General features: G+C 34.1%; 1 protein-coding gene across 8 annotated transcripts in view; it reads left to right on the top strand.

The window, feature by feature from the left end:
- LOC118186187 (uncharacterized) overlaps positions 1–27,308 on the top strand; it is a 153,182-nt gene that overhangs the window by 45,197 nt on the left and 80,677 nt on the right. For 3 of the 8 annotated variants that reach the window (XM_035356252.2, XM_035356254.2, XM_035356251.2), the window contains exons 4-5: positions 8,355–8,456; positions 25,673–25,810. In XM_035356252.2, the coding sequence (XP_035212143.1) occupies positions 8,355–8,456; positions 25,673–25,810 (240 nt within the window). The remainder of the gene's footprint in view (positions 1–8,354; positions 8,457–25,672; positions 25,811–27,308) is intronic. The other 5 variants (XM_035356253.2, XM_035356255.2, XM_035356256.2 and 2 more) reach the window with 3 other exon arrangements.

The raw sequence follows: 27,308 nt of genomic DNA on the forward strand, positions 1-27,308 counted from the left end.
TAAAGAATGGAACAACTGTACTGCAGTAAGGGCTTTCGGTATAATGGAGTAGATGGTAAGAGACTGGAGAAAGAATGAAGATGCTTTTAAAAACATGCCAATGATAAAACGTTCGATGAGGATAGGAATAGCTTCCTAGACAGATTTAGAAAATAACGTTGTAGAAGGGTGCAAGAACAGAGGTAGAATTGTTATGTTGTTGCAAGATATATATTATTAGGTGTTATGCATTGAATTGGACATAAGCCTACACAGAACAAGACAAAGAATTTAAAGCAACAGTAGGTTGGTGCAATCCTTTCATGAACAGAAAAAATAAATAAATAAATAAATAAACCTGGTAACAGAAAATAAAAATTCTACAAAAATTACCACAAGATCTTGACCATAAAGTCACGAATTTGTTATTTGTATGAGGCAAAAATACAGCTTTCCATTATCTAATATTGGAAATATGGAGGAAACGCCGATGAACTGCGATTTCGGTAGAACTGTGGAAATAAAAGGTGTAAAAACTGTTTCTGTTAGAAGTGCATGCTATGAAACGAGCAGGTTTATAGCAGTATTAATATGTAGAGCATATGGAACAAATTTAAAATTCATGGTTATTTTCAAAAGGAAAACTATTCACAGTCACGCAATTGTGAGAACACTAAAAATCGCTTAACACGAAACAGTACTAAGAATATTATTATACTGGAGGGTTTAACTTCTAATCTTTAGACATCTCTTTGAATAAACCACATATGTGAACAATGGATTAGCTCTATGATGAGTGGTGAAAAGTTGTATACGAAATGTGCAGCTATGTGGGTTGCGTCACTTGATCTGATATGTGACTTTGTTATCAAATTATGACAAAAAGTGGACATCGTGATCAAATCTTTCAAAAAGTGTGGGATTTCTAATGTTATGGATGACGCTGAGGACAATTTGTCATGTGATACATGCGGAAATCGACTGTGTAGGTACAAAAGGGGACCCATATGACGAGCTTCTCAGTAACGAAAGTGAGTATGTAATTGAGGAGCTATTTGCCTTAGATGATGTATGTAATGATTTTGCAGGATTTTAAGTACATTAATGAGTGATTTATTTTATAATGGTTTTAATTTATATAAATTGTAATCTAATTTTTTTTTTGTATCTTCTGTAAGACAATCCCCGATTTTGGGGCCCCCCTTTTTTTAATTCAACTATCGTTTTATCTGTGGAAATATGTAATATTTACTGTGACAAAACCTTGAAGACTATTTACTTTAGGAGAGATGTCTTCGTAGGCAAAACTAGTTCGTTTTCGCATTATGAATTGCGAAAACTCTATGCACCGCAGGACCTTTGGCAACAAAACATTCAAGCCGCTGAACTGCAATAATTCGTTGGTTTTATCTATTTCACCTTTTTTTTCTTTTTGATTCAACTGTAACCTAATGTTTTTAAGACTTTACGAAAATAATGTGTTTATAATGCTTCATTATTATAAGTTAATATGCTTTTTTTATTTCTTACTTTATCTCTAGGCTTAAATTGATAAATTTGTGATTTCTGTGACTTTTGGGAAGACGCCCATATTTCAGAGTAGTTCCCTTATATGCAGTAACCTAGTGCTACGACCAAATGGCCGAAAAGCAGCTAAACCTACTTCATCCTGGGTTTGATTGTTGGTGGCGGAAAGGATTATTGCAGTTATGTTTTCAAGGATTTTCCCTTTGCATTGCATATATCAGTCAGTTTCCCCATAAGAAATTCTGCATGACAGCACATCTTGCGAGATAGTCGTCTTACGTACCATTATACCTTTCAGCTAGTGAATACTTATATTTATGTATTTCCACATTTAAGCCTCGAAAGATTTCGCAAATTCTTAGCGTAAGGATTTCGTTGATTAGGGCCGGATTAAGACTTCTAGAGGCCCTAAGCGCTCAAAAGATGTTGATGGCGCCGCATATAAATTAACGCCTCTTTTTTTTTTTTTTTTTTTTTTTTTTTCCTCTTTTCTCTCGGTCTTGGTTTACCCGTAATATGTATTCCATGGTAAAATCGGCAATTGTAAATTTTTTTAGCGCCCTCTTTCCTGAATTTCTAAGGAACTTTTTGTAGTGCCCCTTTTTCTTGATGCCCTAAGCTTGTGCTTATTTTGCTCAATGGTTAATCCAGCTCTGAGTTGATACCGTTAATAATTGGTAAATAGATATACTTAATGAATGGGTTATCTTAAAAAATAATTCAACCACTTTTTCCAAGTAACTGGCTGGATGCACTGGCATTGCACCATAAGTCACACATCAAGAATGTCTTAGATATCATAACATTAATTTTAGTTGAAGTTTTAAAATTTATACGTGCATAGTATTATTTTTATTCAGGATTCTTAGCTATTATCTGGCATAGTATTATTCACTTTGTAGTATAAAATATAAAAATGGCAGATAACAGTACACTCGAGATTTTAATGAAGATGATTAAAACTGGCAAGGATCTATTTTAAGCGAGTGTCAGTAGGGGTCCATTCTCCTCTCTCTTTTTCTTCCCCCGTGCGTTTGCATCTTTAGAAAAGTATACAGTCCTCAATTTAGGAATTCTGTTTGCTAGTATACGGTATTTCTGTGATTGGATCATAAGAATGTCATCAGGATTAATTTAGTTTGCCATATGTGCAATAGATTGCCAATGTTTGGGAAGTCAAGAAAAAAACTGCTGATGATTATTTACTGAAAAATATGAACTACCAATTAATCATTGAAAATGATACTTCTAAAGCAGTTTCGTCAAGTCTTCCCAGAATTTATATTAATGGTGGCCAAGAGAGTAGCAGTATATGTAAACATCCCTTGTTTTTCAAGATTTGCTATAATTTTCACCCTACAAGGAATCTTATTTACCATAAGAGACTCTTAAAATTCGGGATTTTTCATCGCCATCTATTTTAAGTTGATTTCACGTTGGAAGTGCTATACTTATCAAAGTTATGGGTCAAAAACGTTTTCACGTGTTCAGCACAAGGTAGGACGCTGCCTATGAACCTGTCATCGTGACTTCGTCACCTAATGGAACGACGTGTTAGTCCCACATCACCGGTATGAAATACATGGATTAAACGCAGAGATTTGCATTACAAATTGGGAGACTGTATCATATAACTTCCACTACAGCCTATAAATTCTTTGGAGGGGGAGAGGAGCTCCTTATCCTTGAGATTATAATGGTGGCAGTACTCTGCGTAAGTCGGAATGTGACAGTCTGATCTCAATAGGAAGAATTATTAGGTATCAGAAACAACCTTGCGGTATGTTTAAGAGATAAGCTTTCTAGTACTTTGATTTAATAAGTAACCTAAATAACTTTTATTTAACTTCATCCCTTTGCATATATATTTAGAATTTATTTTCGAATTCCATTACTAGCCTTGAAGATGGTGAAATTAGTTATTTTCTAGTTTTCCTTCCATGGTAATTTAGAAAATGGTAACAGATATTGTAACTTACTTTCGTAAAACATGTTTTATTGTTCATTATTGCGTAAATTCCATACTGTAGCGCGAAATTATTTTTCCCTTCTTTTTAATGCATATACACATATATTTATCTAACTTGAGTCATCTTCTGAAGTGAGAAGCTGCTTGCCGGGAGAAATTATTTGATCCATTATTTTCGACTGTTACTTGTTTGTTATCGATTTCCGCTATCATCACTTATATATATACAATTTCAGGAAACGGATGGAATCGATCGTTTTCTTTCTTTCGCTCTGAGCCATACGCTAGCTAGAGATACTTTTGTTTCAGAAAGTTTAAAGATTTCATCTCGTTCGTTGAGGTTATTATGTTTTAATTGTTTCTGCAATGTCACGGTCCATTGTTGTCGGTGTTCGCAAACCAGGGTCGAAATATTGCAGTGCATTGAAGGAGGAAAGGGGTTGTTGACTTGCATTGAAATTGACAAGTTACTTCTAAAATGTTTTATTCATTGATTTGCCATCTGGCATTTTTGAACTGAAAGAAGTATCTCATTCCCTTGACTTAAAAGTGGTAGACAAAGTTTCGGTTACATTTTTCTCCGGATGTCCAATAGTATTCAAAGCTTAACATGTTGACGATAAGTCTTATATTCTTCAAAAGTTTTCATTACTTCGTTAGCAATCTTTGAAAGATTTAAGCATTTAAATTATTATACTATAGGATATTGTTTCTGATTAATATACATTTTACCTGCTTTAGCAACCGAATGCTGGGAAATATCTTCAGACTCTTCACATAATTAATTCAGTTGATAAGTTTTTAAAACTTTAAAAAAAGTTATAAAAAACTCAACATCTGAATTTGATTTGGAATTACTTAAATCAGGGTTTATCTGCATATGGAGAGAGAGGCCTTCATGGAGGACTTTTTAAAGGAAACTGATGCGTATTCACATTATGCACGGGGAAACCAGAAAAGCCTTCCATGCAGCTAGCTCGTTTTCCCGGGGTCTGAACCCTGCTCGAACTACCTGGTGAAGGACAACCGCTGGTGGACCGTAAGACGTCCGGTTTACGGATAACATGTAAATAGATGACAAAAATTGAGTTAAATAGAAAGCGATAATCATGCTAATTCCTTGTTTATTTGAGTAGTACTTCCTTAAGAAATATTGAGGAATACACTTAGGAAAATAAATATTATAAGGTAGGATATGTTAAGCTAATTTCAATTTGTTTAGAATTATCTTGTTTGCAGTAAAGACGTATTAAATGAAAGATTTAGGCAAATGCTCTAATATAATACTTTAAAAGGAACTAATAAGTGTTGTCAAAACTTGATATTCGAGCCTTATTTCTGTTTTGTTTGTAGTGTCATTAGATTTATTTTTGAGCAGGAGACGTGAAAAAGTGTGCATTCCACGAAAGCACGCGTCAAGGAGAAAGAAAATGCCGTACATGTTGTAACCAAGTAAGATTTGTTAAATACACAAAAAATAAAATTATTTTGCTCTGTGTTGTGTGTAATCATAACGGTTATAAAGCTCCAGTGCAGTGTGTTATTTTGATGGCCAGAAACAACCTCTCCCCGCATGACTTCATTTTAAACAGAAAATATGTTCACCAAGACAGACTCTAATAACAACTGAACCAGGGCTTTTCCTTCAAAGTAACAGAAAACTAATATAACAAAGAAAAAGGATGCTGTCATTAAATTAAGAGATCGCATCGTAAAGATAATAATATCGGGAAAGTTATACAGTTAAAAAAAATATTCTGTGCTGGACTTGCCCCCTTCAGGACACTTGCCAGCGGATCAAGTACAGTCCTTCAGATCTGAAATGGACTATCAGATCAGGAACGGGCAATCCACTCAGGAACTGGCCATCACCTCAATCCGAAAACAGGCCAGAAGTTGAGGAACGGCCGAGGAAGTCTCTGCGGCTGGCCATTAGTCACTGCCACTTTTGCTCCTGAGTGTAAGTTTGAAAAATAGCTTTGGTTTTTTTATATACTATAAGAAATTTCTCCCACTTTCCTAGCGTGCCTTCGTGGTGCAGTGGTTCTGCACGCTGGACCGATATCCCAGAGGTTCGTGGTTCGATCCCGGCGAATGCGATTGCTAATTTTTCATTACTCCTGTTTCCAAATTACCTAATGTCTGTACAACACGTTTGAGTTCCCTTCAACCAAAACTTGCAGGTGGCTTGCGCCGATGAGTTGTTTAGTTGTCAAGAAGGTACTCTCCACTTGGGGAATGATATTCGGTGCACTATAAAACCTCTGCATCTCAGTACCTAAACCTAAAAGCAACCCGGTAAAAATATTTCTAATATATATATATATATATATATTATATATTATCGCCATTTGGAAATTGGAAGAGAAATGTAGCTTTCTCAACCGGAGAAACTAAGTGCTTCGCAATGCAGAATATATTCTTGCGTTCTGCCACCAAAGACGTTAGCGAAGCGTACAGATCATCAGAATCACCTTTGTGGAAAATATTAAATAACAGCTGTACCTTTCTGTATTTTCTGATATGGCAGAGAATTCGGTTGCCGTTGACTGGGATTTAAAAATCACATCAACTAAATATGTATAGGCATGCCCTACCGATGTTACATCGTATGGGGGGTAATCGAAAACCTTTTTTTGTAGGGCAAATATAAATTTAAGTACTAGTTATTGTAACTGGTGGTGGAAACTTTGAGCGCTATCTGTACTATATTTGTAGAATATTTCTTTCTCCTATCCGATAATGAGTGAGACCTTTATCATTTGTGTACATATTATATATATCTGTTCATTCAAAACAGATAATACTGTTAAGCGTTTCACCGCAAAGTTTTTTCCCACCTTGGTTCATTTCAAGATAGGAATTCTAACTTTTTTTATCCGTTTTTAACTGCAAACTTTCTGAATTTCTTCGCAACTGTGGAATCAAGCGTACCATCAGAATATCTTTGCATGAAATAAACAATAATCTTCATGCACTGCTGTCATTAACTCCTCCGCCTTAGTAGTTCTTTTTTCAAATTTAAAACAAAAGTTAATGTTTATTGATTACTCTACCCTGCAACAACATTCTGGTATAACTAAACGAAGTGGTTTTCCATCATATTTAGTAGGGTGTATTAGAATATTACTAGATTGTAAATGAAGGTTTGGCAATTTGGAAGACATGTATAACCTGACAAACGGCTGATCATAGTAAAATCTGTCTCATTACTTACTTGTCAGAACACATACATATGTATATAAACTTATAATGCACATAAGGGCAGGTATTTACCATTTTGCCTCAGGTGAAGGCATGACTTTTGGTTTTAGCATCAAAAATTATTAAATTGCATGTTTTTTTTTAATTTGCTATTTCTGGTGTAGTTTCACATGAAAATTTAAATCCAATTAAATTAATTTTTTGTTAATTAGGGTAGAAGAAACATAGTTTTCTAATTTTCGGGAGTTAAAATGGAAGAAATTTTCAGTGTTTATTTGACTAGTAAAATCTGATTGTAAATTATCTCTTTCATATCTATCAGGGAAAAATAATTTTTTCTAATTATTGGTTCTTGATTATCCAATTTTTTTAATCTTTCGTCTTTGTTTATTCTCTAATTCTTTTGAATGTTTATTTTTAAAGCTAAATTTTTATATTTGTGAAAAAAACTTTTATTTATTTTAGAAAAAGAAGGAATAATTTGTTTATTAAACTAGTTGGATTATTTATAAGCATAGTTCATGATTACAAAGTATTAAATTAATTTGTGTATTACATATACAAAAATTTTTAATTGCAGCATGCTGTCTCTGTTAATTAAAAAATTCTTATTTGACCTGAAATTGGAGGGCATGGGGAACACCATTGAAGCAAATCCGTTGAAGAAACACTCTCTTTCCTTTATTGCAGAGATTTTGAGCAGTTGTTCTTCCTTATTTTAACAACGAAAGTAATAAAAATAATGCTTTATTACAGCTCATAAACGTTGCTTTTCATATTTCCTTACACACATAATTTGTGGAAAATAACGTTGGCTGGATATGATAAATCCCTTACTTGTCCAGGGAATGCGAGTAAAACTACCGGTTTAAGATATCTTATTAATACAGCTACTGATGAGGCTGAAGAAAGTAGAGATGCAGAAAAATAAGATCCAGTACCATATCTCGTAGCTGAATAGGTGTCTCTTCCCATTTTTTTAGTTTCTTGTTGGCTGCTCCTCCTCATAACTTTTGCATCATTCAATACTTGACTGAAATAATACATAATTTAGCTTGACAACTAAATTTTCTCGTGGAATCTAGGTATAAATTTATAGTATTCTTTTATACTTTTACTATGGTGCCACATTAAATGAAATAAGGACATGTAAGTAACAGAAATGCAGTGCAGATGTATATAAATGTGAGATTTGCTTCACATCTAAGTCGGTTGTTATAGTACCATAATCTTACTGCAGACTTATGATTGAACTATGTTATTTATGTGCCTTGTAATAAGAATGGCTTTAGCACACTAAATCTCCTTAAACAGAAATTGCATGCGTCGTATTTTCTTGGACTGAATCATATTAATAAAAGAAGGAAATACGTAATGTACGCAAAATCTTTTATTCATTTCAGTTTACCAAATAAATTGAATTACACTAAATACCCATAGCTAAAAATTTACAGGAGAAATTAAGGAATCTGAATGCGAAAGTTACAGAAGCATTGCATGTATTCTTAAATCAGGCATGAAGCAGTGTCAGGATTTGAATTTAGTGAACTTCGTTTAATTTGGCTGTTTCGTACTTTACGTAGTGTGAATGCTGTTTGCATGCCTTAGTTGTGATTTTATATGCTTATTTTAGATGCTAATCCGGTTTCGCTTTAATAGTACTTTTTTTTGGCAGTAGCTATGACGTCTCAACCTACCAACGAATCTGAGCTTCAGCTGTACCGAGTACTTCAACGGGCAAATCTGTTGTCTTACTACGATACCTTTATCTGCCAAGGTAAGAGAAAGTATTTTGGGCTCTCCATGTATTAGTGTTTTTCATTTATATTTTTTCAAAAGTGTTATTTATCAGATTCATCTTAATAAGGCTTTAAAAATGTTTCAGTTTTATTTTATATTTTTGAAAGCTTGATTTGCAATTACAGTAGAGCTTTAATAAGTTGAACTGGATGTAGAAACATAGAATTCGATAGAATTCGAAATTAATAACCTTCTTTGATAAACTGAGTATTCAGTTAATTGCTTTCTCTCCTACTATATTCAATTTCTGCTTATCAAAATTTGATTGTATGTCGGAATACTAATTTTAGATTATTTAAGAGTCGTTAAATAGACTATAGCTGTTAAACTTTTTTTTTAAATACCAAAAGTTTAAGAACTTCTAATGCGGTAAAGTTTACTAAATACAGCAGGATAACTGATCAACAATTTAAACACCATCAATATCAAAAGAGATACCTTACAAATTTTTGCAGTGATCTACAAGGATTGATCGGTAAGTGATGCCTGTTTTCAAATAAAATGAGAGAAAATTTTGGTGTAAGTATAGTTGAGTTTTGTGCGTGCCCTGTTCTTGATCTAGCCATCACCACTATGACTACGTTTCCCATCTTTTCCTTTCTAATCTGAAAGCACTTTAAAAAAGCTGCCACATTTGGCTTAAAAAGAAGCCTTTACTATTGCTTTGAGTTCCATGTTTGAGCTGGATTAATGGCAACACAGATGCAGAAATGATAGAATTAAAGAGACTAAGTTGAAATGGTATGCTGGATGAAGCGTGATTGTCTACCTGAGTTGAGCAATTTTAGTTTGGGCGAAATGATTATGTTAAGTCTGCCATTATCATGGTATACTGGAGTCTTCACGCTATTTTTACTGTTCACTGTTCTATGCAGTTTGTTTAATATCTCAGTGTCTTTCCTCTTTTTGTTTACTGTTTGACTTTGCACCAGTGATCAATGAAAGCCACTTCATCTTAACCCCAATTAACCCCAAAACACAGTTACCACGACTTTTGCAGTTGATCTGGAAATTCTGTTTTTTTTTTTTTTTTTCCCTCCCTCTCCTCTGCCGATGATTAGTGGCGCTTTTCCATAGACTGTTCTTTAGGATAAAAGTCGTAAAGATACGTCACATTTCATTACCTGTGATCAGACCATTAGTCATAAAAAAGCTGTGATTCATTGGTGTTTTTAGAAAATCTTGGTAAATTCCTTTTCATTGAACCATCACCATCTTTGTGAGGTGCTCGGGAACCCATCTTACTAATCCTTTTGTAAGTAGGTGCATGGCTATCCTAAGCACACTGGAACATTGTAAGACTTACTATGACATATGTAGACCCCTATCACGATATACGTTTGTAATTTTGAATAAATTAATTCAACTATCCAAATCTGAGTACATTACCACTGACTGAGATTTTCCACTTCTGAGTTGGACATGAATACTTGTGTTAGAAGTCATCTACAAACACTATTAACATTGTTCTTCTACACATTGCTCTACTTTCCATGAATTACCATGCATTGTCTTCACCACATGTCATAAGGAATCCTAAAAAGAATTTCTTTTTGACTCACCATTGCAAATTCATTACTGCAAAATAAAAAAATCAATTTTAGTATTTTTATCTAAAGGACTGTATTTAAGTAATAATTCATTTGAAATTGTTAAAAATACATTAGTTATGACCCGCTTGGCAGAACTTCCTGACAAGCTTTTATATTATAAATTTATTAATCGAGTTTTAGTTTTTCAATTTTGGTAGAACTTCTGTGAAAGAAAAAGGTGCATGGGCATTGATTAATTTTGTTGTCTAATTAATGAATGTAATGAGCATGGACATTCATTAATTTTATTGTTGATCATGGGCATTGATTAATTTTATTGCCTAATTAATGAATGTAATGAGCACATTACAACCATTATTGTTATGGCAATATCAACTGAAAATCACATATATTTTCGAAACTTCTGTTCACATCATATGATACATTACTAGCTTGAATGTCAAACAGCAAGAAATGGGTAGTTTGAATAAAGTGAATTTTCATCTTCAAAGGAAATAAAATTTAAAAAATACAATTTTTGTATACATGTCTAAAATTTAAACTAGTAAAGTATTGTAAAAATACGTACTCTTAATATTATGGAATTAGACTTCTTTGGAGGGCAAACATCATAAGCGGTAGTTTGCTACATATGCAGAAATACCACCTCTATCATAATGAATCAACTAATCTAGTTTTTCCGAATTTTGACTCCTTTAACCCTGATTGAGATATTCTCCTAAGTTGGAAATGAATGCTTATTAAGCAGTAAATTAAAGTGGAGAGTTTAAAGGACCTGAAGTATTGCATTTGTTCTGCTGGGATAGCTACCATTCCTGAAATGTTACAGACAGTCTGATCACAAGTAGACTATGAACTTAACATTATTGAAAGAAACGGGCATATGTCAATGTACCTACTTTCCCTCCCTACAGAAATTTCGCAAAAGTTATTTTTTAAAAATTATCTTAAAAAAGTGTTGATTTTTCCATATGCATTCCTTCCCTCAATTGTTTTCTCTTCTGAGTGTTTCTTTTATTCCATTTGAATATCAGTTGATGGCTTTAAGGAATTATACATTTCAGCTCACAAGTTTTTTTTTTTAATTAAAAAAAAAGAAAGAATCAATTCAATTACTCTAGATCTTGTAACCTAATGTAAAACCTAAATTTATAAAATACTATATTATCAGATTTATAAGCCGTAACTTTATTTTTAACCTCTAATTAAAAAAAAAAATTCTTGAATAAAAGTCGCCATTAGCCTGTCATCTATAATATTTTCTTCGCTTTGGAGGTGTGCAGCTAAAATAAAAACGATACTTACCACACTGAGACAGAATTTTTATTATGGGTCAAAAGGAGCATGTTTCTGTTATTCATTGGTATCACCAGAAGAGTTGCTTGCACCATCACTATCGCTATCGCTGGTACCAATATCCCTCAGTATGTTATCCTCAAGATATTCACAGTATCTTCATTTGACTAGCTGCTTCACGAGCTTGGAAGTGACAGCATACACATGTTGGAAGTATTAACAGTTGCAGCATAACCAGAACTTATTTTTTCATTCACATACGATAAAACATTATCTTCCAACTGCATATACTCATCTGCATTTCCTCGAAACGCCTTCCTCTTGAAGCCTGTTCCTTGAAGTTCATTCTTCTGCTTTTTCCACCGTCGCTTGTTTGATTCATCCATGTCAAAATCACGTGCTGCAGCTCGACTCCTATTTTCCTAAGAGAATCTAATAACTTGCTGTTTAAAATATGCATGTAGCCAAATATGTTGCCCCATATTTTCGTTTAAACGACCTGCTCATCCGACAACAATGGATTTTGTACTCGATTGTTAAATATGTGTTGCCAGATGTTTTTATGTACCTATTTCTAATCATTCGCACGTATAAACCATTCTTGGGTCTTTTTATTTGCTTTTTGTGAAAAACGTGAGGCTTATACACGAGAGAATACGGTATTCTATAAGGAATACATCTGATAACCGTTTAGTTTATGAACATTATACCTTTCATATGCAGCATACGCGAAATTATAGAAGGATTTGAAAAACGGGGAAGATAATTTTCCAGTCATTTTTAATTTTCCATATATTTGAAATTCAGTATTCTGATAATAAACAACTGGTAAACATAATAATGTATGCAAAACAATGTAGTACAAATTATTTTTGATGACATTTCAACTAGTAACATTAATGTTTTATATCTGTCAACCATCTTTAAGTTTGACGAACAATATATATTCTATTATCAATAAGAACTATTGCTGAAAACTGATCTGAAAATTCTCCGGTTTTTCATATTTCCCGTTAGTTTACCTTTAAAAATGTCTTTCCCTTTAAAACTTCTGTCTCTAGAAAGGTAGCTTACCATTAAAAATGCCTTTAAAAAATCACATTTTCAGACTGTAAAAATACTAGTGCAGCTAAATATTTTTATTAATCTGCTCAGTTTTAGTACGTTAGGCTTAGACGTATAATATAAAAGTAATGAATACCACTGCCATGTTTTAACGATGAAAGTTTCGATGCTGATTGAGAAATGTGCATTTTTTTCTTTCCAAATGGGTTCCGCGACTTTCTTTCAGTGACAAAAAAGTTTTAAAAAGCGGGTATTAGGCTTAAAATGTTACGTGATTTTTCAGACCAAGAATTTAAATACAAGCTGAGGTAGAATTTAAAAGTTCTAATTAATATATAAATAGTGGTTATTAGTTAATGAGTAAATAATGTTGCGAAGCTATCTATTCTATATATGTCTTTGTAAAAGACTTGTAGCTCTCAGTTCTTGTTTTGCGGGTTTATCTTGAATCCTACGGTTCCTTAAACTGTGTTAACGCAAGTTATCTCCAGCAAAATAGAAGTTAAACAATTAAGCACAACACAAAACCTAGAAAATTTCACTGGTTTGTGAACACATGCAAAAAGTGTCAGTCAGAAGTGCTTAATTAGTTTATAATTCCAATTACCAAATCAAAAAAATGCTTAGAATTATGGAGCCCACCAGCGGCCGCGTGGTAAATTTGCTGAACACTGGCAATTCGGTCTAGGGTTCGAATCCCGGCGAATAGGCTGGCTGCTTGGGCGTTTTCGTGGTTTTCGCCATGTGTAACGTGTATACGAGTCAGTTTCACTTAGAAAACCCTCCACGAAGGCATCACTTCCGTAAGGCCGTCGTGTGATTTGCCGTGATCAACTAATCAACTAAACCATGACTCATTGGAGTCCGGAAGCGCTGCAGATAGATGTTCCCACATGAAAAGAGAAAACATCCGTTATTTCTGAAAAGTCGTGCAGAAAGGGATTAAAATCCGCTTACTTACTAACGGCTGAGTGGTAAAGAATATTAAACACTAGTAGTTCAGCATAGATTTAAAATCTGAGCTAATGTGTTAACTGCAGGCGCGTTTTCAATGTTTTCCCCATATATGAAGTGAATAAGACCCAGTTCCCTTTGAAAGTCCTTCACGATGTTCCTTTACCTGCCCCTTAGCCAAATAGCTCTTGTGTGCTTTAACTTAATCTGAATAATCGAATCTATGGATGAATAATTGTGACAGAAGCCAAGAAAAAACAGAAAGTGTAAAAATATACCTTTTAGTGAGATAACGTAAATATAAAAATCGGCTTTGCAGACTGTTAGAATGTTAAGATGATTGTGGTTCGAAAAGGTATTACTTGCTATATCCTATCTTCTTGTCTATGTTCATTTCGTTTAATTGGTTCTTCGAATGTAATTCTCGAAACGTGTCTTAGAGAAATTAACCGTATTTCCCATTCCTTTTTCATTACTAGTTCCCCCCCCCCTCCTGACTGCCCGGACCCTCCCGGTGTGTATGTGTGTGTGTGCTTGCACGTGTCTGCATGGAGAAGCTTCGTACCCTCAAGAAGAAATATATTCTTACTTTCGAGAAAAATTGGGAAAAAAAAAAAAATGAAAAACATCTTGGGGGGGGGGGAATGAAGTGTACGTGATACTAGGAAAAATCCGGGCATGGCACCGTTTTAAGTTAGCCAACCGAGCACTATTGAAAGTTCTTTTCAATGCCGAAATTTTTAACCCAAAACATGCTTCTAGTTAATTGTGTGAAAATATAAATTCCTAGTGAGGTGATCTAGCGGGAGAGAGAGAGAGAGAGATGGTGCTACTCCTCTAGAGGCGTGCGCGGTTTCTTGGGTGGTCGCTTTTTAAGGTGTTTCTGAAGTGCTACTGATTGATTACTAATGAGCGAAAGGCATCCCTTTCTGTCAAGGCGGTCTGTTGTGCTTTTTGTAATGGAGAGGGGGCGTTATGTCAGCTCTACAGATAAACTTGCACCTTTTATTGTTGAAAACTTTAGTTGAGATTTTTCAAAATTTTGTGAAAGTTACGTAAATGTTTTTTCTTCTTCATCATCAGACACAACCTTAAAACCACTACTTTATAAACAAATGGCTGTAGAGTTTATCACCTCCTATGGCAGTTATGAACCGAACTGCTACTGCGTTTATTCTTTTTTTTTTTTTCCTTAACGCATGTTTAAAAGCTCCGTATTTGTTCTAATGTATAAATGACTAACCTAACCCAGGGATTGATTAACAAAGCTGGATGCTCAGAGCTAAGTTTTAGGGAGGCTTCATTCTCTAATTATCTTTTATAATGTAGTATTTAGCACTAGTGTCAGTTGTATAAAGTCTTTCACAAAATGATTATTTTTTTTTAAAAATTATTTACAGTTATTTACACTTTCGGGGTGGGGACTTTTTGCATATTTTGATTTTATGCTTTCTGTTTATTATCCGCTGTATAAAATATAAGCCCGTGCATTTTAACTGGAGTTTTATTTTTTCTAGAAACTTAGGTTAAATTATTAAGGCAAAGCATACAAGGCCTGTCTGTTTAGAGTTGGAAACCGAGGGGGGGGGCAAGGAAAGACAAACTGGAAGAAACTAAAAAGAAAAGAAAATGTTACTCATTTAAAAAATTTTAACTTTCCTAAAAAGGCCTAGGCTTGTCGTAGTTTTTATATAAAGTTTTATATAAAACTACGACAAGCCTAGGCCTTTTTAGGAAAGTTAAAATTTTTATATAAAACTTTATATAAAAACTACGACATGTGTTCACTTTAAGATTAAAATAAAAATGATTAAAATAACGAAATGAGAACACTGGTTGATGTGGCCATTCTGTTCGGAATAAGTTTTGGGATTTTTTTCTCAGGAAATAAAAGTCCTAAACTGACCATCTTTAATGTTTATACGAGGGGTTTGGAAAACGAAATCTAAGATAGGAATGATGGTCAAAGGTTTATTTCCGGTCGGGCCGAATCGGGAATAAAATCGTCAAAGCTGTTTTCATAAAAAGCTCATTCGGGACATTACCATCTACCGGGTAGCTCAGTTGACGAATTATTTTTAAAATTTCCTGGATTGCAGTGCCTTAGTGCCGTCTTTTGTGTAGGGCAGTAGAGCGATATGGTTCATCTCTTTTCAGATATGAAAATTCTGTATTTTTTTCTTGAATGAAATGGTTTTCTTCGTACGTAATATGAGCCTGTTTCATCCCAGAAGACCTCCGCTGGCAGATAGTCCTCGCATGTTTTGCATAAATTAAATTAATCAACCAACCCTTGAATAAAAGCGATTAATTGTTTATATGGCATTTATAAGATTAGATGGTAACTTATCTGCAATCGAAAAAAAGTGGTCATTTACTTTCTGTTTGGATGTGAATTGTCAGAAAACGGTATAGTCTATTTCTCTTACACTTCATATTCACTTAGTATGGTACTACTGTAAAAGATTCGTCGGATTTCTGTTCTGTGAGTTTCCGGGGCTTTCCTTGAATCAGTTATTAATGTATGGGTAATACTTTTGAAAATACAGCAGTATAAATCGTTTATAGTTGCGCTGATATCATTCAGAGTATGAAACTTCAGTTGATATTCAGTTTATTAACTCTCAATGTAATGATTATGCGTCCGTCTACTAGAGTAAAATATGTGACTTGTACTTCGGATTTGAATAATGCATATTTATAAAATTCCTGTCACTTTCCAGGATACAATTTCTTTTTTTTTTTTTTTTCCCTTTCCCTGCTTTATCGAATTGTGCTTAGAACAAGGTTTCTTAAACTTTTTTCATTCGCGACCCCTTTTTATCTCTTGAGATTTTTTAGCGACCCCCAGGACCTCATAATATTTACAAAAATTTTGTGGGACCGCATTAGTATTGCGCAAATCCGACACACGCGTGAGTGAAACTGACAATTTTTTCACTTGTACTGTAATATAATATTGCAGTTTTAGGTCATTAACTTTAATTTCTAATTTTAAGACATCGAACAACGTGAAAATTTTAAATAAGTAACAGACGAAATGACAGCGTCATGTGCAAAGCAAGGAAAATGAACGTTTATACTACAAAAAGAATGCGTCGAAATGTTTCCGTTTTTTTCTTTGTCTGTATTATCTTGTCTTATTCTTGTATTATTTCTTTGTCTTATCTTTATTTATTTTCAGACACATTGTGTAGAAATATTTGGCAATAGTAAAATTATTATAAGAAATTAAAGAAATATCAAAACTGCTAAAATTTTTGGCGACCCCTCTGCTGCAGGTTATGCGACCCACAGTTTAAGAAATCCTGGCTTAGAAGATGAAACTAGCTCATATTATAGGATAGGAGAGGAAGCGAGGACTAACAAAAACAATTCAGCCGTCTCGACCACTCGGCCGCTGATGGAGATAAAGATGAAACTAAATGTAACTGAAATTAAATTAATTAGTCGACCCCACTGAAGATTTAATTTGGTCGCAAGCAGGATTTTTCTTTGGAAGAAATCTTGATCAAAATTTGAGTTAAACAAAGATAGGGTGTCCTCAGGTAGCAGACATTCGAGACAGCTGTTGCTTTGTAACTCTTGCAATAATAATAAGGCCCACTAGCGGTCGAGCGGATAAGACTGATGAACACTAATAGTTCAACTCGGTTACAAATCTCGGCGAATGTACTAACTGCACAGGCGTTTTTGTGGTTTTTATTTTGTTTAACGTGAATGCAAGCCAGTTTTTCTTAGAAATTCCTCCATTAAGTCATATTTCTTCTTAGGCAGTTAGAGTGCTTTGCCGTAATCTAAATGCAAATCATAATGATGAAAATTCGAATTTTAGAGTTCTCAGGTGATATATATGCACGTGGTATTGTAAGTAAATCGGAATTTCGCGATGCAAATTTACTGTACTTAATGAATTCTGTCTTCATCTACCGTATAGACAAATATTCAAAAAATTCGGAATCCCCCCATCTCGCATGCTCTGCTTCTCTATTTTATGTATATTGCATTCTGTTAGTTTCTTAAGCTTGACTTCCAATTTATTTTTACCCTGATCCTACAGCTGAGGTCAAACAGCTTCTTGGCCAGCTGTGTCAAGCTCTTTTTAGTCTAGCCTTTCCGTCGATGGAGCCGAGCAGATTTTTCTCACCCGTTGCTGAGGTACACCTCTAGGGAAATGTTTGTTGTCTTAGAAAAACTCTGATGTTGGTAGCGACGTTTTAGATGTTTAACAGAGCAGTGTACCTCGATAAATGTTTTCATGCCTGTTAGGTCGAAAGCAGTATTTAATTTCCTACTGCTGCTCCCTGCCTTTTCTCACCTATCATATGGGACTTTTAAATGCCTGCCCTCTGAAACCTTCTTTGAGATATAACAGATGTCTTCCAAGTTTCATTGGAGAATTATAAACAGTGTTTCTTATTTAGGCTTGTTGTGACGTATGGTGGTTATCATTATATACTTCTGTGAAATTTGATATAGGTTGTTTTGTAATTTATCGTCAGGAAAACTTAATGCTTTTTTGTTTGTTTGTTTGTTGTTTACAGAGAGCTATTCTATGTTTCCCTTATGGTATTCTCTGTTTCCCTACCAGTGAATGGAAAAAATCTTAATCTTCAAGCATGGAACTAATATCCGAGAATATAATTACCGAGTTTATTCAAATTTTTTATTTTAAATGCAAATTTACGCATCTTCGCAGACCAGTTGATTCTACTAAGTGGATGAATATGTATATTTGCATTAGCTTTATTTAATTATTTTATGCAGTCTAAGTGTCGGTGTCTTATAAAAGGCAACGTTTTCTAATTTTAGGACAGGTTTGTGCATAGAGAAAGGGTGTTATCTTTTGGAATATACATGTAGCCTTTCCTAAGGACTGCATAGGCTGCGCTTGCTTTATATTGTAACACAGAACGAAAAATGTTTCAGTTTTCTGAGTTTTGCTTCATACTCGTATATATCATTCGCTTTTATGTGTTTTGGACTCCATCGTTCTCGACTATAATTTGGTTCATGTTTCGAATTGCCAAAAATAACTAATGAACAGGTTATCATTCAGGAAACGTAGCTTTAAGAAAACCCACATTTGTTCTAAAATCCTAACTGAAAAATACAATAAAATACTTGCTTACCGGATGCTTTGCTCTACAGATAGTTTATTATCGAATGATAAACTATCACTGCAACTGTTAGTTGAAATAAAGTAATTGATAATCTTGCAAGGTAATATCCTGATAATTCTGTCTGAAGAATTCCCTTCAGATACGGAAAAATGCTGTTGACTGCCTCGTCTACGTCAATAGGCTTTCTGTTGCCATCTTCTCTATTGTCATAAATTGACTTTTCCTTTTATAACACAGGTAATAGTTCTCAGATGATGGATATTTGTTTGGGAATAGCACCAACTTAAGCCAACCTGCAGTATACTGGAACCAAGCGCCAGAGTGATGGTTTATTCAGCAGTTAAAGGGGCTGACTATTGGCTGAATAGTTAAAGGCTTGAAATATTGATAATTAGCCTCGGGTTCTTTTCTGCAGTTGAAAGGGGTGACAGTACGAAGTTTACGTTGTTTTTCTCTACGTGCCAGTTTCATTGAAACCCTTTCTTCATAATGATCCGTATCCGGATCAAACCGGAAAAACTTTTCACCTCATAGTGTGAACATTTATGATCTTTTCATGCATGCAAGGCTTGAAATAGACCTCTCGTGATACGCTCTGGATAGCTGCTGCTACCAGTTACCCACCTGACGATATGCATAAAAAAACAAAATAATCTTCTCTAAATGTTCAAAAAAATTTCTAATTTTTTATTTTATTCATGCAGAAAGGAGTTAGAATTCGGCCACTAGCGGCTGAGGTGATAAGACTGCTAAATACTACTAGTTCAATCCGAATTCGAATTTCAACTAATATGCTGATTTCGTCAGCGTTTTCGTGTTTTTCCACATGTGTAACTTGAATACGAAGTAGTTTCCTTTAAGAAGCCGTTCACTAAGACATCGTACCTTAGACAGAGAAAACTCGTGTCATTGCTTTTTTCAATTAATCTAACCACTTACAAATCCTGCGCTCAGGCATCCTTAGGACATCTGGAGATATGCCTTGTGTACTTTACTATAATCGATTAACTAACAAACACTTAAATTTCTCCGCGAAAGCACTTTATGCTATTGGCGAACGAACTGATTTTATGGTATCTTCTCTTGGGTAACGTAAATACGAGTGAGTTTGCTTTGAAAAAGTTCTTGCGAAGGCATTCTTTCCACGAGACAGACAGCTGCCGCTTCTTTTCTTATCATTTAGCTAGCCAGTCAACCAAGCTTTAGACAGGTAGCACTAGTATGCTTTGCCATTGGTAAATACCCCAACCCCTTTCAAAGATTCTGGGAGGGAAAAAAGTCGATTTCTAGAAAATTTTCAGTAGTCTGCTTTTTAATAATAGTATCATTGTTAAATACTATGCGATCTCCAGGCTGTAAAGAATTATAATAATTAAATGTTATGCGTATTCGACTTTCGATTCACCATTGTAAGCTGACGTTGGATATTTACTGACAGGTATGGGTTGAAGCAAGGCTGGCACCGATGCATTCTCGCAAGAAAGGCATCCTCAACCAAGGATGAATTTCGCCCTTGGGGGGGATTTCATACTTTCGAGAGGAAATGCGGTCATCTGTTTACTTAGCTGCTAAATATTTAGTTTTATTCTAATAATATTAATAACAAAATATGGCAGACTTTCAGTAAATTTTAAATATGAATGTTATGAAGATTTGTTAAAGAATCTGCATAAGATTATTTTAAATGCGACCTCTCAGGAATCGAAATATTCCTTTTTCTAACAGAAAAAAATTAATTAGAAAATAAAATCTGAAAGCTTTCAGATTTTATATTACGCCCAAAGGGCCTTTTTTTTTAACGTTTTGTGTGTTACCTTTATTTATTAAATATCATGTTCTTCGCAATTAAACCATAAAATTCAACTGAACAGCAATATCGCAAAATAATTTTTAAATTAGCATATCTTCAGAATTTATGATACACAGTCTCGCGTGCTGGAGATAAAAATGTTGTTTTTCCGTACAATGTTGTCATTGCTCTCTTTGAAATCTTTGTAAAAAATTCGTTAAAGTTTTACAAAATGTTGAAATAGATAATAAAACAAATTCCGAATTTGGGCTTCTATATAACCATATTCGGGTGGAGGCGTGCGTTATTCCAACTTTGATGGCTCTAGGTACCGTTGTTTTATCACAATGCTAGAAGCATACATACATTTATGCAGATTCTTCATTATTTTAATTTCTTTACTTTAATTTAATACAGGGCGATAATATTTGGTTTCAACAATTTGAAAAGTGACTCAGACTTTTAAAAATTTCGACGCAAAAAGTCAAAAAAAAAAAAAAAACTTTTATACAAGTTTTGTTATTATCAATATTTGCTATACTTTTTCTATACTAATTTATAAAACACATTAAAAAAGTAATCGAAATCTAAATAAATGTGTATATAGCTTTCGAGTTTCGGAAAAGGGAGAGTGATCTCGCAATGGTAAAAGGGGTATATACGGCAAAACAGGTTGAGAACCACTGCTGTGATGTATATTAGGTATCATCGAGCCTTGCTAACTGTTAAGCTGCCTCACTTCTTTTGAGAGTGAACACTCCGGGGTGGGGCGGTCCAAAGGTATGTATTCCACCACTCTTGCCATAGCACCAACTTCTCAAGAAAACTTTTTGTTGGCGGTGTATTTTGAGCACCCCTAGCTGCATAGGCGTTGTACGCTTATAAACATCCAAGCCTTCTCCAGGTTTCGAACCCGAGCCCATCAGTATGGCAATCAGCGTCACTAACCATTGTACCGGCTTGGTGGTGGTGTTTTTTGACATCTGTTAAGTATTTATTCGTTTTACATTTGTCAATTAAGTTATATAAAATAAGGAAACTTTTTTAATTCATTCACAAGCGGCATTGAACATTGTTATTAGGGTGAAGGGTGTGTGCTTATAATGCTACATGTACTATATATAGTTTATTGTGAATAATAGAATAACTTGATTGTTTTAAAGTTAACTTTATCAGGGACGCCTTCATCAGTATAAAATTTATAAATTTCAGCTACTAATGAAGTTCATTCGAGATTGAATTTTATTGGAGCTTTACAAACGACCGAAGTGCCCGGGAAAATATATCACTCAATTTAGGCGCCATTAAAAAAAAAAAAAAAAAAAAAAGTACTTTTAAATAACGGAATTTTAGCGGGTTACCTAAAAATAGGCTTAACAGTTTAACGCTATCACAAATGTGATTTTTGAAACAGCGAATTAGTTGCGGGTGCTAAGGCCTTTCTTTACATTTCTTTTCATATTAAAGCTTCCGTATGACTTCCGAGGTGGTATCTGACTTTATTTCATGTCCGTTTTGCAAATTCGAGTAGAGGGTAAAATACGCCTTCTTGGGAAAATATAGTAGCTTCATTTTTACTTGATGGTAAATTGAAAATTTTATTATTTGTAATTGCTTTTAAAAAATAGTTGGGTAGATTTTTTTTTGGACGGATTCTTATTTGTTTTGGTTATGATTTTAAGTTTGCTGTACCGTTTACAGGTAAAGGCCGCTAAACTTGCCGACTAATCGCTGGTAAAACCGTAAAGTACCGGAGCTTTTCTTGCATTTAAAATCACTCTCGGTGCTATAGTTTATTATTAGTTGACATAATACTCTTACGAATTTTGTATATACTCTCGATTATCCGGTTTGCGGATTATTTGGTGCTTCGCGGTGCTCATACACGCACACTTATAAGAGGGTATATATATATATATATATATATATATATATTTTAAAAAAACGTGCAAATCCAAGCTTGCGCTGAAATCATTGAATCAAGTCTTTAGTTTTAGATTTAATAATTGCCTCGTACAATTCGCTCTGCAATTCGCTCGTACAATTCGCTCGTACAATTTATCTAATCATGAAGAAACAGAGGCAATAACTGAAGTTGTATGCGAAACAAATTGAAAATGAGAAATTTTTCGAAAATGTCGATCGGAAAGACATCTAGGAATGGTTCGATGGTTATATACTAAGCGGGGTTTTCAGTGCTTGATTGATACGGATATCCTTTCAAATGTCACAAGAATAGAAGAGGCAGAGAGGAGTGATACTGAATCTACAAGCGAAGAAGGTACTGACAAATACATTAGTCGCGAGATAGCAATGACTTCTGTTGAAACTCTATTGGACTTGGTCGAACAAAGAAGATTCGAATAGAATGATTTTTTTTTTAAATCGCAGCTTATCACAGAGCCACTTAATTATTCATATTAGCGTTATTCATCAAAGGTGCATGAGACTGATTATTCTCCAATCTCATGCACCTTTGATGCCACTTGATTATGCATCATTATCCGGGCTAATGCCAGGGAAGCAGGCCACGGATAACTGAAAACACGGATAATCCACGCTATCAATTTTCATGCATATTATATGGGTTTATTTCTTTAAAAAAGTCAGTAGTTTTACTTCGTTTTTGAGAACGTTTAAATTTTTGCCGAATTTCACTGCGTGTTTTTCAAAGTGATATTTTATCATTCTGTTCGCTGATAAACTAGCTAAAAAAGGAACTGAAATTTTGCAAACAAATACCAATGGGATACTGGAGCATTACAAAAATTAGAATTACAAAAAGACAAAACAGCACAGCAATTAACCTCATTGCAATAACAATAACTACATCGAAACTGGAAAATGGAGATATGACTGACTACATTAATCATTATTTAAAAAAAAAAAAAAAGAGAGAGAGAGAGCGAGAAAGATGAAACGTCGCAACTGCAATGGGTCTGGGATATTACAAATCAAATCTCCACTTCTTATTCTTAATTTCTTCAAGTAATTTAACATCAAAATTTTTCCTAAGGAAATTTTTTACTATTCCTTTCATTGATGCAAATGGTATCCCACTGTTATTTGTTCGCAAAATTTCAGTTCCTTTTTTTAGCTAATTTATCAGCGAACAGAATGATAAAATATCACTTTGTAAAACACGCACGTTCTGAAAAGCGAAGTAAAACTACTGACTTTTTAAAGAAATAAACTCATATAATATGCATAAAAATTTATAGCGTGTATTATCCGTGTTTTCAGTTATCCGTGGCCTGCTTCCCTGGCATTAGCCCGGATAACCGAGAGTCCACTGTACGTAAATAATTTTAGTGAAACTATATGTAAAAATTGTATCGCTTGTATATAATGTAACATGAAAGGTCTTAAGAGGATGAAGCATTGTCGAAAAACAGGGTTACAGAGGGAAGTCCATTTAACATTGAGGTAAGTGGCTATCTCGCTAAACTGGCGAGGTAGCGGCAATCTGGCGATTGTTTTGTCGGCTAATTTTTGTCTCGAAATTTGAAAAGATGTCGCTTGACTTGTGTGACATTTTGATCCTATACCTATGTAATTAGTCCGATCCCTATGTAACTGTATTCGGCCTTGTATATCTGTGCCTGCTTTCCAGCAGTTTCGAGAAATCGAAAGTATTGGAGATTTCTCTGCAGACGGGAGAAAACTATACAATACCGCAAAGAGCATTAGCTTACTTGAGGTCAGAGTTTAGCTCAGAGTATTAAGAGATTACCGTGCGAGCTTATATATGTATATATACTATATGCACTTGAGGCTTTACGTATATATTGTCTTATGTGTAACGTTTTTAATAGTTTGAAATGGTAACTATTGATTGTGTTTTGTAATGCTGAGAAGAGCTGCACGAGTACGTTTGTGAAACGTTCCAGAACTGTAAAGTGTTTCTTTTAGGAAAATAAATTTGATCAAGCTATCAAAAAATAATAATAATTGTTGCATTTTCGTAATGAATTGATGGTACACTGAATCCATGATAGCTTGATGAAATTTATTTTTTCAACAGAAACACTTTACAGTTCTGGAACTTTTCACAAAATTACTCGTACAGCTCTTCTCAGTATGACAGAGCACAATGAGTAGTTACCTCTTCAAGCTACTAAGAACGTTAGACACAAGACAATTTAAAAAAAAAACTTGAAATGCACAGTGATCACAAATGATCAAGTTCTCACAGTGTGACTCAATACTCTGAGCTAAACAATGAAGTAAACTAAACTGATGCTCTCTTCGGTTTTATATAGCTTTCCCCCGCGTGCCGAGGAATTTAGAATACTTTCCATTTCTGGAAATTGCTGGAAGCCATGCAAAGTTACAGTTACATAGGACCGCATACAATTGTAGTTACCAAAGGATAGGACCAGTTACATAGATATAGGATCAAAGGCGACCTTTGACGATTGCTCGCCAAATTTAGGGACAAAAATTAGACGCCAAAAATCATCGCCAGCTTGGCGCTATCTCACCAAAATGTTAAATGGGCTTAACCCTGTAACCCTGTTTTTTAGGCGATTCTTCACACTCTTGAGGTCTTTCATGTTACATTATACACGAGATACTACACTTTTACATATAATTTCACTAAAGTTATTTAATTCGTAACAATACATATCTTCTAAATAAGCTGACTCTATAAGCTTGATAAAGACTGTGGAATTTATGTTGTGAAATAAGTTCAATTCTGCCTGTGGCCCCTCCAGAGACTGAAATAGTTAGAAAATTTGGTTTTAAGGCATTAAAATGGTGACATTTCGCTGAATTTATAGATCTTAATTAGAATATATTATGTACATCTGAATTTAGTGAGATACATTTCACATACTGTAGCTGCAAATCTAAATTAATAAAATTAATTTCGGTAAATTTATTTTGCCAAATTCTGATTGTTAATAATTGTTAAAAGATGATACAGTTAAGAAGGTTTAGTTTAAAAGCGTCAACATAAGAAGTATACGATACAAATAAAAATCTATGTTAATTAAGCGATTTGCATACGATACTTGTATTTTTGATATCTGCTTTCTGTAAAAGAAATATTCATAAATATATTTGCATTTATAAAAATGGGTCCTGTATTTCTGTTACGCCCAGTAACCACAATCGTTGGCATACAGTTTAAAATCCTGAAACTTAGAACTTTTGGAATTTTAACTTAATATTCCAGCTAATTTTTAAAACGATTTTATTTCTAAATCTAATCGTACCAAAATATCATTATTTCTTCAGCCGAAGGTGCTATTTTATGAACTCCAGTGTATTTTCGTCAAAGAGCTGCTGGCATCCCAACCTTTTGTTAATATTTCACTTAAAACTTTGTGCCAACATTAGTGGTTACAAGGCCAATCTTCTTGTTGAGAATCTCCCAGGTAAGCTGTATACTGTTTGCATGCTTCAGGTGGTGACGATGTGCAACAACTTTGTGAAGCAGGAGAGGAGGAATTTCTAGAGATTATGGCGTTGGTGGGGATGGCCAGCAAACCTCTCCACGTCCGCAGGTTGCAAAAGGCGTTGCAGGAATGGGTCAACAACCCAGGTAAGTCCTCTTCATCTAAGTTCTTCCTAAAGACTTTTATTAATAAAAATGAATATGTTAGCTCTATAAGAAAAGTCGTATATTTGTGCTGAGACTTTTAATTGAGGAAACAAGGATGAATCTAAAATATGTTCTTTTAATAGCTTTATTTTCTACTGATGACATTTTCAAAAAAAGAATTCCTTAAATATCAGTCTGACGTTATTTCTGGTTTTACTTTTCCGCTCAGTTGGATCCATTATCTAAATTGATGTTATTTTCTTAATAATTGTCTGCAAAGTTTAGAAAATTATGTTTAAATATGCTTCCTTTCATCCTTTATTAAAATTAATGTAGATTTCTTTGCGTGAAACAAAGTCGTTCTTTATTGAATTCTTGTTTATATTTCATATAAGTAAATTTTTAATTTGGTAACCTTATTTCCGTTATACGAAATGAGTTATTACTTCTAGTTATAACCTGCTGTACTTGCATTTTTCTCAGATTTAGGGCAAGCATTTATTTCTTCAAGTACTTTAGCCACAAGGCTTTAAAAAAACTCTCTGAAACGAGTTGTTTAAAGCTCTTCTACGTAACTGACAACTGATGTCTCTTCCTTTTGAGAAGCCTTTGCATTATTTGTTCGGTATTATTGAAACATGAATGCGCGCAAACTCGCAGTTTTTTGAGGTAAGTTGGTAGTAGAGTTTCAGTATTTTCAGGGAAAGCTAGGAAGATTGCATTTCATTGCACTAATTTCTAGCAATGAATTAATGGAATTAGTTTTAATGTTAATGAAAGCAATTATGCTGATATTCAAAACTGGTAAGTTTTTCTGCCCTTTGCGAAAATTTTATTATTTAATGGAATATCGTGAAGGTAAGTTTAGTTTCTCTTAGGAGAAAGTGCTTTTGCCTTCTTCAATTTTCTTGTAAATGCAAGGATAATAAATTTCATAATATACATGCCCTAAAATAGTTACTACTAAAGCACTATGTTGAGCTTTTCTCCAGGAATCAATTCATTCGATAAATATTGTAGGTTTATTTTATTAAAAATCGTGTTTGAAATTCTCTGAAGTGTTTCCCCTGCCAGTCATTTCCCATACATAAATGTGAAGTTTCTATAACTTACGATTGACACTAAATGAAAATTACATTAACTGTGTGTCTTTAAGCCCAATATTTAAACACGTTTACTACAGACTTTGTCCTTTTTATGTCGATAGCAAGTACTTCCGGCTACAGTTTCTTAAAATTGGGTAAAGAATTTTATGAGGACTATTTCAGCGTTGTAGAATGAAAATTTATGGGATGGGACTTTCTATGATTTTATAGGGTAAAATTTCGATATGGAAAAGCTTTATTCCTTAATTAAATACAAAGTTTCATATCTTTAAGTAAAAAATTCGCAGAATATCAGTAATCAATATTTTCCTGGAGTCGCCCAGAAAGTTAATAACGAGTGATGTTTTTCCGGTGCAGATCCGAACCACCAGCAGCCAATCATTAATGTCGCT

This window comes from Stegodyphus dumicola, chromosome X2 (assembly GCF_044657685.1).
Source record: "Stegodyphus dumicola isolate Sdum_Otavi_A_Nest chromosome X2, ASM4465768v1".
In the NCBI taxonomy this organism is placed as follows: Eukaryota; Metazoa; Arthropoda; class Arachnida; order Araneae; family Eresidae; genus Stegodyphus; species Stegodyphus dumicola.